The 18,234-nt window shown below is 49.6% G+C and overlaps 1 protein-coding gene across 1 annotated transcript; it reads right to left on the reverse strand.

The window, feature by feature from the left end:
• Window positions 1–2,448: 2,448 nt before the first annotated feature.
• Window positions 2,449–13,067, reverse strand: SUMO3 (small ubiquitin like modifier 3). Its single transcript, XM_055569825.1, has 4 exons — window positions 12,912–13,067; window positions 7,226–7,354; window positions 5,052–5,123; window positions 2,449–3,738 (listed from the first exon to the last, which is right to left on the reverse strand). The coding sequence occupies exons 1-4, from the start codon at window positions 12,930–12,932 to the stop codon at window positions 3,646–3,648; spliced, it is 315 nt and encodes a 104-aa protein (XP_055425800.1). The 5' UTR covers window positions 12,933–13,067; the 3' UTR covers window positions 2,449–3,645.
• Between the last annotated feature and the right edge of the window lie 5,167 nt (window positions 13,068–18,234).

Below are 18,234 nucleotides of genomic sequence, written 5' to 3' on the forward strand. Positions count from 1 at the left end.
GGGACCGTGCTGGGGCTCCTGCGCCGTCACCCGCGCAGTTCAGAGGCGGTGATTTTCAGGCGCAACTGCAGTTAAAGCGAGAACGTCCACGCGGAGAGCGGTTGGTGCTCGGTGGCGACTCTCACGCGGTTTGAGGTTTGAAAAAGTTAGATTGGCGATTGTGGCCGTTTTACGCTCTCAGTCTGGGTTCAGCTTGGCCTGGAGAGGAGCTTTGGAGACCGAGGAGGGAGCAGAGCAACAGCCAGACACCCCCCTACCCCAGGGTGGATGGGCTTCCCGCACAACCGCAGCTCACCGCCCCAGGCAGCGGCCCCCTCGGTTTTCCCCTAGACATCTGCCTCAAGCCAGCATCCACCCCCGCTGCTCTGACTTCTCCACGGACTAATGTGTATCACAGGTCACTAGATGAGTCCTTTTTTTATTAATATTCATGGTGGTTCTACAGCTGATTGGCCCATTTATTTATCTACTCCTCTACTGTGCTTCTTAGAACCCCATTCCTTAAAGTTTTTATATTCACACTTATTCCAACATACTGTTGGGTAGAATTTACTACATTATGCCCTGTGTAGTTTCTAGTATAATATATATATACAACTTATTATCTGTCTCCTTTAACCAGAAACATGTCCCATGAGGGCAGGGAGTTTTTGTCTCCTGTGTTCCTGGATGTGCTAAGAAGCATCTGTTGAGTTGAATAAAACCGCGCAAATAAACCTCACAATGATGCATGTTTGGCAGTAGAGGAATCAACAAAAATTCAGCCTGACACTGTCTTCTCAAATGACCATGGTGATTTATATAAAAACACTGTACTTTAAAACAGTTCCAAAAAGTAATGGGTTTGCAAATACTCCTAAGGTTTCCACCTCCCATTCAAGTAGTTACCTTCTCTGTGATCCAGCTACACCCCATCCCCCCATGCAGGTCAGGGGTCAGAGGGCGACTAAACAACAATTCTACTTGAAACAGGGCATTAGTGCAGGTAATGAAAAGTACTATGATCAACATGAGGCTCAGACAACAGCACCCATTAGATGCTGGGTATTTTCTGAACTGCATCCATGTCGGTCACTTGCTGTCTTTCTGAGGTCATTCTGTTGTAGCAGTGTGTGTTCACCGTTTGTGTTCAGCAGTGTGTAGCAGGATTAGTTTCAAGTGACAAAAACCCAAAATATGAGGTGCTAACATAATGGAAGTCTCACCTCGCTGTGGCTGGTGGGACAGGCTCACCTTCAAGGATACTTACACTCCCCTCCGTGCATCCTCGCTGAGATTCAAGTTGAGACTAGGCATCCTGTGTTTTATTTGCTAAATCTGGCAAATCTCAGCTCAGGTCAGCTGGTCCTGCTGTCCCAAGGGTTCCGAGCACCCGGTGTGTGATACTTACAGGCTTTCTTTCACCCACTGGACAGGCCGGCAAGTTCAGAATGAACTAGTTTCTTTGGGAATTGAAGTTCTGAGGTATAAAAAGGGTCTGCTTTTTGCAGATTCTTTCCATAAAAGCGGTGTCATGGAGCAGATGAGATTAATGGGTGCGCTCCCACCTGCGCGGTGCAGTGCAGCCAGGCTGGCACCACCCGTGTGCCTGGGGCCAAGGAGTCCTGGGGTGTGGGGTTTTGGTACTGAAACTGGGAAAGTGCCAGCTCTGTCCCAGGGCACCCATAACAGAATCAGTAAAGACGAGCCTCTCTCCTACTGAAGCATCAGTTTAACCCAGTGATTCTAGGAGCTGGTTTTACATAACAGTATTTTAATATATCAGCAGATCTGTTATTCCAAATGCACCATCTGCACACATTTCTAAGATAAAAAGACAACCTCCAGGACACTGCCTGCTTGTCCGTCAGATGCTGGGGGTAGGGCTCAGGCAGCACTGCACTAGGGCTCCCCAGAAACTGCAGTGCTCCTGACCTCAGGCACCCTGACATGTCACCCTCCCCTCAAGTGCAGGGCCTGCCCTCCTGGGCTCCACACCCCCCACACCTTCTCTGGGCCACACCTCTGCCCGCTGCTGCTGTAAGCAAGTCACGTGCTCGCTGCCCCTGAGCTTTCAGCCTGTGCTCGAGGACCTCCCCAACCCCCTGATACAGTATCACAGTGCAACACAGAAGTTTCCAAAACAGGATCAACTCACTTCCATTTCTAAACAGATAAGGGAATAAGTTGTCAGCTGCACTGCACAAAGGAAAACAGTCTCACATTCAAACACGAAAAATATCAAGAAGCCCAGAGTCATGGTAACCCCCCCAGGAGCCCAGGAGAGGGAGGAGGGCTCTGCAGGGGAGGGGGCGGCCTTGGCAGGGATGTCACAGCCTGCAGGAGTGCAGGTGAGCCAGCCTTCAGATGGAAGTCGGAGTGGTCTTGCTGAAAGGTCACTGCAAATACTGAACGTGACACGATGTCCAATCTCCAAACGCAGTATAGAGTGTGAGCCAAGAGACAGAATACCAAACTACATTTACTGTTGACAGTAGTAAAGGACAACAAATAATGTACAAATTGGGGAATAAACACAACAGAGCCGCAGACCCCCCGCCTGTGCCCGAACAGCAAGGTACAAAGGAAGTGCAGACTTCTCCAGCAAGGTCTCAGGCGAGCAGGAGATGATGGTGGTTATCCTGCTCAGGTGACCAAAGCAGGCAGCCAGGGGCCATCAGACAGGAGTGAGTCCACACGGAAGGGCAACAGGACAACCATTGGAGGTTAACCAAAACAGACCCCAAAATGCACAGAACTGAAATCACACGTAACATGTAAGCTCCATACCAACTTGGGGAGCAGAGCACGGTCCTCGGGGAGAACCCGGGGGCATCTCTCACTTGTAGCCACACTCTGAAGCAGCTCTTTTACACAAAAACATACCAGCAAAATCAGCAATATTCTATCTTCCTTGTTTACATACAGACCATTGTTACTCATCAGAAGCAAATACTGGAGGAAATCTGAGGCCCTGGCACTGTGAGCACAGCAGACGTGTGGGACTTACTTTCTTCTCTGTTAAGAAAAGGGGAAAAGCCCATTTTTGTTGTCAAAGCAGCGTCACCGGCAGTTGGTGGCAATGGGTCCAGGGCCCCAGACCCCGCCCAGGGCTGTGTTACTGAAGAACTTCTTACCTTTTAAGAAACATTCCAGTATTTTCCCTTCAACTTTACTATGTTCTGGCAAAGCTTACATTTCTAATATTTAGCATTGAAAAAACCTGTGCCCGCAAGAAACAGTAAGTGAAAGTGTATCTCCCATACCAACCATTACCCCAAAACTCGCCCCACAGAAGCACCCCCAGAGTAGTGACAGTTCTCTCCATGGTTGGAATGAGGGGGGTCAACACCTGGAGTGAGATCCCCGTCTAGACAGAAAGCAGGCATTCAGGCCACAAGCTTGGAGAAAATGTCATAGGAGGGAGAAAAAACGAAAAAGTAAAAACAAAGCCCAAGTCCCTCACCACGCATTTTACCCAAACACAGGTACCAGGTGATGGGCCTCGGGAGGCTGGGGACCATCACCACGGTGGCACTCAAGTGCATCAGAGCGAAGTCCTTCTGGGGAATGTCCTCGGTGTCCGAGCCTCCCTGCTGATGGGCTTGGCCACACGTCCACTGTTCAATAGCAAACACAGCACGGTGCCACAAGGGGATGGGGGCTCTAGAGGCCACTCCCCAAGAGGCAGCTGGCCACCCTGGAGCCCCCCGTCTGCTGCTGGAACACGTCGATGGTGTCCTCGTCTTCCATCTCCAGCTGCAGGCACAGAAGGTGTGTCAGTGTCTTCTCGTGCTGGGGGGGACCCGCCCCCACGCACCTGAGCCCACCCTCAAGTCGGCACATGAGGACAGAGGCTCAACTATGGCTTTCCAGTTAGCCCGCTTCTTCCGCAAGTTCTCCTAACAGAATCCACAACGCTAGCGCCTTGACTGACAGAGAAACTAAGTCCTGTTAAAAGCAAAGTGTCTCAAGTTTTACTGAGAAGTATACAAAAATCAGATTTCAGCTAGGAGTGAGTGCCAGAAGCGCGGAATCCTGGGGACCTCAGAGGTAGGGGGTGGAGTCCACATGGGTGCTGCCAAAGCCAACTCCATCCCAAAGGAAGGGCTCCCTGCTGGCCTCCCCATCCCGTCGAGTAGCATCCTGCTCAGAAATCAAGAGCAGTACCCCTGAGGGGGGTGGGAGGGCACGGGGAGGGCTCCTGTTGCAGATACGACCCAGCACGCAAATCAGCACAGAGGCTGGGGGAGCCCATGGCTGCCCCTTCCCTCTGTGTAAGGGGCATGCGGCTCCCCATAGGAGCACAGATGAAACCTCCACAGAGCAGCCCTTTTACACTGAAGGCTGGCTGATTCTCCCCATGTTCGACCCTGCAGTCGTCTGGCTGACAAGTGACAGGGGTGCAGCCTGGACCCCAGGCTCTCCCTCCACGAGGAGGGATGTGCAGACCTGACAGAGCCGCTTGCGGTGGCTGATGCTGGAGGAAACAGAGCACACTGCACCCCTCTCCACTCATGCCCCTTGGCATCAGTGCTCAGAGGGCAGGAGATGGAGGCAGGAATGTAGCTGCAGACTAACGCTGCAGGTCCAGTGTCCCGACAACACGAGGTGGCGATCACATCTGCCCAGCTCACCTGGAGCAGAGATGGGGGTGGGGTCGGGGGGTGAGGACGCTGGGCCTCGGCCGTGACCCTGGACCACCTCAGCTGAGAACCCAGCCCTCCTGCTCCTTCCCCCAACACAAAGGAGGCTGACAAAGTACATTTTTCTCATTTGAAAACTAAACCTCAAAATTACAAAATCTAATAATCTAAGCCATTGAGAAAATGTAAGGGGAATTCACTGGCCATCCAGTGGCTAGGACTCTGCGCTTCCACTGCAGGGGCATTAGTTCAATCCCTCGTCAGGAACTACAAGCCATGCAGCACGCTTCAAAAAAAAAGGGAAAGAAAATGTACGGTGTTCTGTATGAACAGCAATCAGTCACTCTCAGATGTGAGCGTTCCTGCTGGCAGCTGCCACACGCAGGGCGGAAGTAGCCCCTGAGTGCAGACCTGCTGGGTTCCTACCTGGGCTGGGGTGTCTGTTTCATTAATTGGTTGTCCATCAAACCTGAATCGAATCTGTCTCATTGACAAGCCCTGAAAAGAAAAGCAGTTATCACTGTAAGTATTTCCCGCTAACACATTAGTTCAAAAAGAATCACACATTCATCAAAACACCAGACTTGTGAATACACAGATTTATGACCCAGTTGACTACAAAGTCTCACCAGTGGGCCTGAAGCTCTGAGGCAGCTAGAAAACAACAGAGAGTTCCCCCAGGAAAAGGGAGCCACAGAAAACAGTAAAGAACCAGGACTTTTGAAAATCAGAAATCATGACAGACACAAGACCACCCATAAAAAGCGGGAACACAAAGTCGAGAAAACCTCCCAGAAAAGAGACCAACAGCAACAAGCCCCGTGCACAGTTGGAGGAAATGATCCAGATGCACACACCTGGCACAGGTGACTAAATCGGATGGAATCCCACTGGGGAGGGACACAAACTGTCACTGAACTGACAGAAGGTCCAGTTCCTGAACTGAACTGAGTTTCTAGACCAAAAGGCCGAGAACATGCCCAGAAGAGTCTAAGACAAAACTCCCTACCTAAAAGCCCAGGAATAAAGTCCTGAAAGCTAGGAGAGATAAACCACATTACAACAAAGGACCGAGAATCAGAGCATCACTGAACTTTTCATACAAATGGGGGAAACTAGAAGAATATGATGCAGGAACTCCAAAAGAGGAAAATGAATTTCAACTTAGAAATTTATATGCAGTCAAATTACTCAAGTGTGAAGGTTTATAAAGCAAATCACGTTCAGAGAAGCAGTATTCTTCATATGCTTTCTGAGCAAGATACTGGAAGATATGCTTTATCAAGACAGGGGAAGAAGATTAGTCCAGAAAGATTAGTCCAGGAGGGGGGCCAAATACATGGGCAGAAAGATTCCTGGGAGGCTCTGTGGGAGGACCACAGAGCGGCAGCCCAGGCGGGGCAAGAGGGAGGGGGCCCGGGTGGGAGATAGTGCAGCATGGCAGGAAATGCAGGGCATAAATTCACGATGGGACACCCTGAAATCGACACACACGGCCACCACCAGACCAAGAACAACAGGACTCAGACAAGAGCCAGCGATAAGCACAGGTTGCTATGTGGCTGGGGTGGCTGCCTGGTCACAAAAGCAGCAGAGTCCAGAGCAGGCTGGGTGCAGGGAGAAGGCTGTGTGCGGGGGCAGGGGCTGGCTGTGTGGACCACGGGTCAGAGCAGAAGTCCCACCTTTCACAGGTGAAAATAGTCTCCAAAATCCAAAATTTCTCCATGAAACAATATTTATCAAGAAAAAGTGGAAAAAAGAAAAAGCTGGAATTGATAGTGACCTCCTCTGAAGAGCAAAGCCTGAAAAGAGGGGAGAAAAAGAGGAAGGCATGGAGCTTTTTTAGGTGTTTTTAATAGTAACAACAAACAGGCCAAGGCAAGGGTTATCAAAGTCAAGAGTAGAAACTAAGGTCAAGGATTTCAGAATCCCCCACAGAGGACTGGCTCCTGTGGAGAGCACCAGGGCCCCAGGGCACAGTCTGACACATACAAGAGGCGGCTCTTTGTCTTGTAAAGCAGTAAATAAAGGAAAGTGATGCTTTTGAAGTGTGGTGTTGGAGAAGATGCTTGAGAGTCCCTTGGACTGCAAGGAGATGCAACCAGTCCATCCTAAAGGAAATCAGTCCTGGGTGGTCATTGGAAGGACTGATGTTGAATCTGAAGCTCCAATATTTTGGCCACCTGATGTGAAGAGCTGACTCATTTGAAAAGACCCTGATGCTGGGAAAGATTGAAGGCAGGAGGAGAAAGGGACAACAGAGGATGAGATGGCTGGATGGCATCACCGACTCAATGGACATGGGTTTAGGTGGACTCCAGGAGTTGGTGATAGACAGGGAGGCCTGGTGTGCTGCGGTTCATGGGGTCGCAAAGAGTCAGACACGACTGAACTGAACTGATTAAATGTGTCTGGAGCAAATTGTGCCAGGGCAGTGTCTCCACAGACACGGAGGAGGAGGGATGGAATCCGTGAGAACCCACTGTTCAGATTCCAACAGCACCAGACACCTGCCCCGCCCGGAGAAGCCTGGCCAGCCTGGACACACATGAGCACACACACAGGCCCCTGAACGCACATTCCACCGCCCCTCCCCACACCTGGCGCTCGCAGTAGGCCTTCATCAGCTTGCTGAGCGGTGTATGTCTCTTGATCTTGAACTGGACCACGGAGCCGTCCTGCCCGGCCACCTTCAGGTTGATGTGGTCGTTCTCCGTCTTCACTCCCTCCTGCAAAGAGACGTGCATCTGGGCCTCCACCTGTTGCCCCACAACCACCACTGCTTCTTAAATGTCCCCAGCAATTCAGTCACTGGTGTGTCTGTCGTATTCTTATACCAAACTGACTTGTAACTTCTATTTGCTGAGTCAGGCAAGTGTCCTGCCAACCTAGCGTTTGTCACAAACGTCAGCTTAAGGGGGAAAAAAATCTGTGTAACACCAGAAAACAACAGAGAGAAGATCCGCCTTTGTTGTAAGGTTGCTCTTAGAGTGGAGCACAAGTGACTTATACTCAAGTGTCAGGGTGAATAAGGTCAGGGTGAATAAGACACCAGAGACGTTTCTGGCCAGAACGAAGGCTGCGCAGTGGCTCAGGGTCCAGACTGCCCGCGGCTTCCCCGCTTGCCTCCCAGGGAGGGCCACCCTCAAGTGCATCCTGGGTTGCCAGTCCCACTTGAACAGGGTCACCGCCCTATCCTATCCATGGGACATGACCCATGGGACACTCCAAGCTGCTAAGCAATCAACAAGGTCTCTGGTCCTTGGAAACTTCTGGAAGTTGGTGCAAGAAGCTGGTGTTCTGAGCAGAGCTCAGCCCGAGAGCACACTGCTGGGGAAAAGAGGAGTGTCTGCTTTTTCACAAATGACAAAGCTGACCTAAGTCAATCTGCATAGTCTGGATGAAGACCAAAGCAATTCTGTGTGCTGTCCCGGCCAAGTTCTCCTCTTCCTGGGGCTCTCCTTCCCCACCGCTCCCCCTTCCAAGCCCTGGGACTGCTCCCCGCCACATGAAGGAGAGAGGAAAGGAGGCCCCTGGAGACCAGAGTAGGGGAGCTCAGAGTGGCTCTGAGAAGTGGTCCCAGCGGGCAAGACTCTAGCAATGAGCCCCCGTCTGATGAAGCTGGGGGTCCCACGATCAGCACCTCACCATTCCCCAGAGACCAAGGATGCTTTTGCTTTTTCATCTTTTCAAATAAAGGTTTAATTTTGAAATAATCCTACATTTCCAAAAGAGCTGCCATACAGAGGCAGAGCGCTCCTACACGCCCCACTGGGTCTCCTTAACATCTCACGCACTGCAGTGTGCGTCCTGCCCAAGAACACAACACTAGCGCACCGCTGACAACACAACTGCAAGCTTTTTTGTATTTCACCCGTTTTTCCACTAATACCCTTTCTCTGTTTTGTATTTCACAATTTTTCTCCACTAATACCATTTTTCTGTTCCAGAATCTAAGCCAGGGTACCTCCTTGCATTTACAGATAAGATTTCCTATCCACTTATTCTTTTATTTCTTTGCTGTTTATTCATTGTGTTAAAATACACATAAAATTTACCATCTCAGCCATTTTTAAGTGTACAGTTTGTAGTATAAAATACAGCCACCGCCACCATCCATCTCTACAATTCTTTTCATCTTATAAAACTGAAACTCTGTCCCCATGAAACCCTCACTCGTCCTCCCCCAGCCACTGACAACCACCATTCTTCGGCCTCCATGAATCTGATTCCTCTGGGGACCTCCTGTAAGTGGAATTACAGTATATGTCCTCTCGTGACTGGCTTACATCAATCAGCATAATGTCTTCCTGGTTCATCCCTGATGTAGCAAACCTGAATAATACCCTGCTGTACACACAGACCAGGCCTGCCTGGTGGCTCAGGTGGTAAAGAATCTGCCTGCAATGCAGGAGACCTGGGTTCGATTCATGGGTTGGGAAGATCCCCTGGAGACGGAAATGGCTCCCACTCCAGTTATTCTTGCCTGGAGAATTCCATGGACAAGGAGCCTGGCGGGCTATAGTCCGTGGGTCGCAGAGTTGGACATCACTGAGCCACTAACACTTTCACCCAGCAGTAGAGCTGCTGGATCATATGGAAATTCTGCTTTTAATTCTTTGAGGAACTTCCATTCTCTCTTCCATGGCAGCTGCATCATTTGACATTCCCACCAACAATTCCAACTTCTCCACATCCTCTCCAGCACTTGCTGCTTTCTGTTTTGATTTTTTAAAGTAGCCATCCTAATGAGTGTCAGGCAGTATCTCGCTGTAGTTCTATTTGATTCCCCTGATGATCAATAAACTGGAAAATTCTGAAAGAGATGGGAATACCAGAACACCTGATCTGCCTCTTGAGAAATCTGTATGCAGGTCAGGAAGCAACAGTTAGAACTGGACATGGAACAACAGACTGGTTCCAAATAGGAAAAGGAGTTCATCAAGGCTGTATATTGTCACCATTTATTTAACTTATATGCAGAGTACATCATGAGAAACGCTGGACTGGAAGAAACACAAACTGGAATCAAGATTGCCGGGAGAAATATCAATAACCTCAGATATGCAGATGACACCACCCTTATGGCAGAAAGTGAAGATGAACTCAAAAGCCTCTTGATGAAAGTGAAAGTGGAGAGTGAAAAAGTTGGCTTAAAGCTCAACATTCAGAAAACGAAGATCATGGCATCCGGTCCCATCACTTCATGGCAAATAGATGGGGAAACAGTGTCAGACTTTATTTTTCTGGGCTCCAAAATCACTGCAGATGGTGACTGCAGCCATGAAATTAAAAGACACTTACTCCTTGGAAGGAAAGTTATGACCAACCTAGATAGCATATTGAAAAGCAGAGACATTACTTTGCCAACAAAGGTTCGTCTAGTCAAGGCTATGGTTTTTCCTGTGGTCATGTATGGATGTGAGAGTTGGACTGTGAAGAAAACTGAGCGCCAAAGAACTGATGCTTTTGAACTGTGGTGTTGGAGAAGACTCTTGCGAGTCCCTTGGATTGCAAGGAGATCCAACCAGTCCATTCTGAAGGAGATCAGCCCTGGGATTTCTTTGGAAAGAACGATGCTAAGGCTGAAACTCCAGTACTTTGGCCACCTCATGCGAAGAGTTGACTCATTGGAAAAGACTCTGATGCTGGGAGGGACTGGGGGCAGGAGAAGAAGGGGACGACAGAGGATGAGATGGCTGGATGGCATTGCTGACTCGATGGACGTGAGTCTCAGTGAACTCCGGGAGTTGGTGATGGACAGGGAGGCCTGGCGTGCTGCGATTCATGGGGTCGCAAAGAGTCGGACACGACTGAGGGACTGAACTGATCTGATCTGATGATCAGTGATATCAAGCATCTTGGCTATTCATATATGTCTTCTCTGGAGAAATGTCTATTCAGGTTTTTTTGCTCATTATTTAATCAGGTCACTTATTTTCTTGTTGAGTTTTAGGAGTTCTCTATATAGTCTAAATATTGATCCTTTATCAGATATGCAATGTAGAAGGAAAATCAAAAGGGAGTCGGTGTTGCTCAGAGAGCCCCTCAGACAGAACCCAGAGACCACTGAGGACGGGACTCACGCTCATCTCAACCCAGATGGAATCTGACCTGTGACCACGTCCTGTCCTGACGAAGCATCCAGGACACCTGCCCAAAACTCGAGACGCCTGTGGGACCCTGACCCTGAACCAACGCGTGACAGCCACCCCTTCGGGACACACATTTCTTTCTGTATCAGGGTTCAGCCTCGTGGCTCTTGCCTTTGTAAGCCCCTGATTCTTTCTCTTACCCAGAAAGCTCTTTGTTTTACCCAAATCTGTGTCTCCCAAATCACAATTCTTAACACCCCAAATTACTTTATTTGCAGCCTTCTGTGGGTTTTTTTGGGTTGATAGTGATTTGAAAATATCATCTCCCCTTTCTGTGGTTGCATTTTTACCCTGTTCTTTTATCAGTGTCTTTTGATGTACAAAATTTTTAAATTTTCATAAGTCGTTTTTTTTTTTCATGACACCTGTGTCTTTGGTGTCACAATCAAGAAATCACCACCAAGTCCAATGTCGTGGAGTTTTTGTCCTATGCTTTCTCCTAAAAGTTCTATTGTCTTAATTCTCACATTTAGGTCTTTGATCCATCTTGACTTAACTTCCCAATTTAGTGTTGAGAAGGGGCCAACTGCATTCTTTTGCACATAGCCAGATGATACATTCACTTTCTTAATGAAAAAATATGGGTGTGTTTAAAACAGAGATGCAGGGACCAGAACGCAAAAAGAAAGAGGGCTGCGGCTACAGACCAGGAAGAGGAAGGCCAGACTCGCAGCGAATCCCTAATAATCAAAACTTGGAAAAAAGGAAAGGGAAGGAAGAAACCCTAAAAACCACAGCAGGGTTCACCCGGTCAGTCCCCTACCTGGACTCTGCAGGGGAGGCAAACTGGTCCACAAGGTTTTCTTTGCACCAAGATGGCCTGGGGGTGTGCCTCCTACCCCTCCCCTCCAGGCCGGAAGGAGAGAGCATCTCTGAGCCAGAGCAGCCCGGAAGGAACCAAGGCCTCCGAAGACAAGGGTGGGGCCTGAGGCACAACCAGCTCGCTGTCTTTGAAGTAGTTAAAACAAGTTAATTCTACTGAACTATACCTTGGACATTGAACACGTGGTAGTGTTAAGCTTAAGCGCACCCAAAGGATGAGTATTGAGCGTATTTCACTGTATCTCACTGCATTTAAACTCTGGAAGAGGAGACCACCTAGAGGTCATAAAGGCAGGCAGTTACATCTCCTCCCACCCCAACTGGAAAAGCAAAGGCAGCTCCGAGGAGGCTCCAGGGCGGAAAGGGCCGCGTCCATCGTGGGATCCCGTCCAGGGGCTCCGTGCAAGCGCACCCAGCCCGCCTCTGCCTCCGGTACGCACTGGGGCGCGATCTCCAAGCAGCAGCAGCGGGGTTCAAGAGAGAGGCTGCGTGCAGAGCAAGAGTGCTGACGAAAATCTCCAGAAACCCGTTTCCAAGACTAGTTTTCATGACCGCGGACCTTCGCGAGGACTGCCGGCCAGGGCAGCAGACTGCGGAGCGCACACCCTGCAGCGGCGACGCGGGATGAGCACACACCCAAGGGGCCGCAGTGGATCCAGACAAGTCAGGCCTCTCGGAGCCCCTGCCCGGCCTGCGCCCTCGGCGCTCCGCAGCGAGGACTGAGGAGGGGACCACGCGCACGCTGGGCAGTAGAGCCCAGGCCGGCCGGTTCCCATGAGGTGCATAGTTAGGGAGGGTCCGGGCGAAGGAAGAGGTCCTGGGGAGGGGCGGTCCCAGAGAGGGTTTGGGGACGCGGGCGATGTCGGCGGATGGAGAAGGTCCAAATTAGAAGCGCCGGCTCTTCCAGACTCGGGCCAACGGGGCGGGTCTCCCGGCACAGCGGGCTGGGTTGGAGCCGGAGGGGTGGAGCTCCAACAGTGGACGCGGGACTTGGGCGGAGTCGGAGCGCGAGGGCGGAGTCTGGGTAGGGGCGGGGCCCTGAGGGGCGGGACCCGAGGGAGGGGTCTGGGTAGGGGCGGGGTCTGGAAGGAGGGCGGGGCGCGAAAGGGCGGGGGGAGGGGAACCGAGCGGGGCAGGGCGACGTGGGGGAGGGGGTGGAGGGAGAAGGGGGGAGGGGAGGCCCAGCGGCGCGGCTGGACACGGGTCCCAGCGGCCGGCGGCAGAGGGCGGCGGGGCCCGGGGAGCGGGCGCGAGGGCGGCGCGGGCGTGGGGGCTGAGTCCGGCCCGGCCCGCATCCGCCGGCCCTTACCTTGGGCTTCTCCTCGGACATGGCTGCGCTCGGAGGGCAGCGGGACGGCAGGCAGCCCCGAGCGAGCGACTCACGCTCTCGGCCCGCCGCTCTCCCGCCGCAACTGCTCGCGGGGCCGCGCTTTGCCCCCAAATCCCTGCGCGCAGGTTGGCCGGTGCGGGTCACGTGGTAGTCGCGCGTGCACGAGGCGCGCTCCCGGACGTCGGGCGCGTGCCCGGTCGGCCAGGGTTCCTGGCTGTTGGAAATGCGTCACCGGGCGGGCCCTGCGCGGTCAGGCGTCTGGCCTTCGGGGGTGCTCCGGGCAGCTAGGCCTGGGGCCGCTGGAGGAGTGGGGGCACGCTGTGACTCGGGGAGCGCACAGAGCAGCTAGGGTCGAGGTCAGGGCGGTGCATAGGGCAGCTGGCGTGGCGAGGCGTAAGCTGTGGGGCAGGGGGCGCTGGGACCCAGAGGTGCCCGGGGCCAGCGAGGGTCCGGGAGCGCGCTGGAAGGCGCGCGGGGACCCCGAGGGGGCGCACTGGGACCCCCAAGGGTGCACAGAGATCCAAGCCATGAGGCCTGACACCTGATCTTGTAGCCTGAGAATGGCCTGTTCACCTCTTTAGTCCCCTTCTCCCGAACTGGCCACTCACCTACCGCGGCTCCACCAGTCAAGCCCCATTGCACTCACTGACTCCCGTATAGTGCGTTCCTTTCTCAGAGGGAAACAAGGAAAATAAAGCCAGCCAGGCGAACCACCTCTACCCTGGCCCTAGGAGACCTGAGTGAAAGCTGCTCTGGAGGGGACCCCCCGCTACTAGGAAAGGCCAGCAGGAGCCGAAGGTCAGGTCATGAGGAAGTGGGAGTGAGGAAGAATGCCTACTAGGCCGACCCACCTGGCAGCTCCGTCCACAAAGGACGTATGGTGCGTTCATTCAGCAAGGCCAACGCAGGCTCCAAAGTCCGCTGCCTCCACCCTGAGCTCCGGGTGAACAGAGGCATCAAGGGGCCTTTCTAAGAGGGCCTCGGGGTGGTGGAAAGTCTCTAGTTCCATCTACTTTGCGATCTGTGCTCCCTGACTGTGTGTGGCTCCTTCCTCTGCCCTTGTCCAGCCCCCTTCAGGGACCTTCTGAGCCTGGCCAGTGGAAGCTGAGCACCTGGGGAGACAGTGATCTAGTCAGTTGGGTTCAGCGCATTTCCTGTCAATATCGAAAGGCCATAAAGCCAAGTTTTCATGGACCTTAATTTAACAGTTTTTGACTCTTAAAAATTCACTTCTTGGGACTTCCTTGGTGGTCCAGCGGTTAAGAATCTGCCTTGCAATGCAGGCAATGCTGATTCCCTGGTGGGGGAAACTTAAGATCCTATTGGACATGAGCCCACATGAGCTGCCACGAAAGCTCCTGAGTGATGCAAAGAAGATGTGCCGCAACTAAGACCTATGCAGCCAAAATAATATTTTTTAATTATTTAAGAAAAGAGAACACTGACAAAACATTGTCAAAATCAACTTTAAAAAAAAAATTCACTTTTGTGGCTGCTGCTGCTGCTAAGTCACATCAGTCCTGTCCAACTCTGTGCGACCCCATAGACAGCAGCCCACCAGGCTCCCCTGTCCCTGGGATTCTCCAGGCAAGAACACTGGAGTGGGTTGCCATTTCCTTCTCCAATGCAGGAAAGTGAAAAGTGAAAGTGTGTAGAGGCACCATTTAGGAGAGGGTGAAAGAGCGCCCCAGAATGGAGCTGCCACATCCCAGAGTAAGTCTCTCAGTTGAAAGGTGTGGTCAGACCTGAACTCCCATCTCAGCCAGGTCCAAAAGTTTGGTCCCTGTCATCCTGGAATGTGACCGATGGTGTCTGTTCCAGAGGATCTTGGCACAGTGGCCAGCTCAAGGGGTGCTTCCTGGAAAAGGGAGTCTCTGGAGCCTGCCCCTTCCAGGACAGAGGTGGACAACTGGGACCAGAATCACCCCCTGCCCCCAGACGACTGGCTGTGGTGTAGTTTCAGAGAGGCAGTGTTCGGACCCATCAGTGACTCTAAGACACCAGCAGCTATAAAATATGACATTGTTTTCTTTAACACAGATACATTAAACCATGCACGTTACAGGTTAGAATTGATGAAATACAGTATCTCAATGTGTTACAAAAGGAATTAAACTACGGTTCATTCATATAATGAACAGCTATGCCACTATTAAATGTGTAAAAAAAAAGTTGATAACAGGAAAAATATGTTCATATGTTGAGTTTTTTATGAAGCAAATTATAAAACTATTATGGTTTTGAACAACTGGAAAATTTGTATAAAATATTTTGAAAATCTGAAGACACCAGATAGATGCCAAAACAGAAAAGACTTTTTCTGAGGGGCGAAGATCCCCAAAAGATAGGAAGTGGTTTTTCTTTTCAGGTATTTGATGATTGGTATGATGGGGTTGCAGACAGACAGGACTGAAGCAACTGAGCTCGCATGCACACATAATGTATCAGCTTCCCGGGTGACACCAGTGGTAAAGAAGCACCCTGCCCATGCAGGAAACAAGTGATGGGTTGGGAAAGATGCCCTGGATTAGGAAATGGCAACCCACTCCAGTACTCTTACCTGAAAAATTCTGTGGACAGAGGAGCCTGATGGGCTCAAGTCCATGAAGTTGCAAAGGGTTGGACATGACTGAGTGACTGAGCACCATTTATACATTCTTAGTATATTACATATTCTATTCTAGTTTCTCATTTTAGAGCCAGTATAATTTCCTTTGCTTTAATCCTTGCTCTGCTGCTTTTACTAACCAGTTAACCTTGGATGCAAAACTTGTACCTCAACTTCCCTGTGAAATGGCTCAATAATGGTACCCAACCCACTCCAGTATCCTTGCCTAGACAATCTTATGGACAGAGGACTCTGGTGGGCTGCAGTCCATGGGGTCGCAAAGAGCTGGACATGACTGAACGACTAACACTTACTTACTTACCTCATTCCATTAATCTGTATGAAGGTAGGAGAGTGCAAGTCATGTTAAGTGCTACATAAATACCTTCTGTTATTTTCCACTGTTTCCTTTTACCTGTTTTTATGACTATTTTAATTGGTTACGTTTTGTTGATGCGTTGTTCTTGCAGTGGTTTGAAAGTTATTTCTCATTTTCTTGGGAAAATCCACTCCCTCTGCTTCTATTTTCTTCTAACCTGACTTCCAGTTCAGAATCATCTCTTCCATTGTGTCTAATCTGTTGTTAAATTCATCTAGTTTCAACAATTGCATTTTTGTTTACAAATTTCTATTTTTGTATAGATTTCACTTATCGGCTGAAGATTTCCATCTCATAAACTATTTCCTTGAACATATTATTTAAAGTTATTTTAAAATCTATCTAATAATGTCAGTGGATTTATTATTAATATATACATATTTCTTTCCCCTTGGTTTTGATCATTTGATTTCTGGTTTTCTCCATGAACTTTCTATTCTGAATATTGTATATGAAGATATTTTAGTGAACTTGAGGCCCCAAGTGATGGTGTTTGGTTAATGGCTACTGAGCTGCTACATCATGTGCTGTGTGTGTGCTTGGATGCTCAGACATGTCTGACTCTTTGTGGCTCCTTGGACTGTAGCCCGCCAGGCTCCTCTGTCCATGGGGATTCTCCAGGCAAGAATACTGGAGTGGGTTGCCATTTCCTACTCTAGGGGATCTTCCCCAACCCAAGGATCGAACTCGCATCTCATGTCTCCTGCATTGACGGACAGATTCTTTACCACTAGCACTACCTGAGAAGCCCAAGAATAAGTAAATACCAGTAATCATACTAGATATTAGTGGATTAAGTTGTTCCATTTAAAGACAGTTGCTTCCTAAATGTGTCAAAAAAGTACAACTAAGTTTGTAAGACATACAACTGAAGAGTAGAAGAAAGGGTAAAAATAAAAGGCAAATTCACTATAGCTTATAACAACCTTTATATCAGATAAAATACATTTCAAACCACAAAGCATTAAATGGACAATGAGATACATTAAGTTCAGTTCAGTTGCTCAGTTGTGTCCAGCTCTTTGCAACCCCATGGGCTGCAGCATGCCAGGCTTCCCTGTCCATCACCATCTCCTAGAGCTTGCTCTAACTCATGTCCATTGAGTCAGTGGTGCCATCCAACCGTCTCGTTCTCTGTTGTCTGCTTCTCCTCCTGCCTTCAGTCTTTCCCAGCGTGAGGGTCTTTTCCAATGAGTCAGTTCTTTGCATCAGGTGGCAAAAGTATTGGAGCTTCAACCTCAGCATCAGAGAGATACATTATCAATACATTAGTAATGGGTCCATTCCACCAAGAAGCAGGTAGGAAAATGCAAACAGAAGTCTGACTCTGTTTTTTTTTTTGTTGTTGTTTGTTTGTTTGCTTGTTTTAGGTTATTCACTTTATTGACCAGAAGATCATCACAAAGAAAAAATTGACATCCCTTTTTATCCATTAATATATTTAATTTTTATTTTATATTGGAGTGTAGTTGATTTACAGTGTTGTATTAGTTTCAGGTATAAAGCAACTTGATTCAGTTTTACATACCCATATATCCATTCTTTTTCAATTCTTTCCCCATATAGGTTATTACAGAGTGCTGAGTAGAGTTCCCTGTGTGCTGCAGTAGGCTGTTGTTTATTATCTATTTTATTATTTTTAAATTTTTATTTATTATTGAAGTGTAATTCAGTTCAGTTAATTCTCTCAGTCATGTCCGACTCTTTGCAACCCCATGGACTAAAGCACGCCAGGCCTCCCTGTCAATCACCAACTCCTGGAGTTTACCCAAACTCATGTCCATTGAGTCAGTGATGCCATCCAACCATCTCGTCCTCTGTCATCCCCTTCTCCTCCTGCCCTCAGTCCTTCCCAGCATCAGGGTCTTTTCCAGTGAGTCAGCCCTTCACATCAGATGGCCAAAGTATTGGAGTTTCAGCTTCAACATCAGTCATTCCAGTGAACACCCAGGACTGATCTCCTTTAGGATGGACTGGTTGGATCTCCTTGCAGTCCAAGGGACTCTCAAGAGTCTTCTCCAACACCACAGTTCAAAAGCATCAATTCTTCGGCGCTCAGCTTTCTTTATAGTCCAACTCTCACATCCATACATGACTACTGGAAAAACCATAGCCTTGACTAGATGGACCTTTGTTGACAAAGTAATGTCTCTGCTTTTTAATATGCTGTCTAGATTGGTCATAACTTTCCTTCCAAGGAGCAAGCATCTTTTAATTTCATGGCTGCAATCACCATCTGCAGTGATTTTGGAGCCCCCGAAAATAAAATCATCCACTGTTTCCACTGTTTCCCCATCTATTTGCCATGAAGTGAT

This window comes from Bubalus kerabau, chromosome 2 (genome assembly GCF_029407905.1).
Source record: "Bubalus kerabau isolate K-KA32 ecotype Philippines breed swamp buffalo chromosome 2, PCC_UOA_SB_1v2, whole genome shotgun sequence".
NCBI lineage: Eukaryota > Metazoa > Chordata > Mammalia > Artiodactyla > Bovidae > Bubalus > Bubalus kerabau.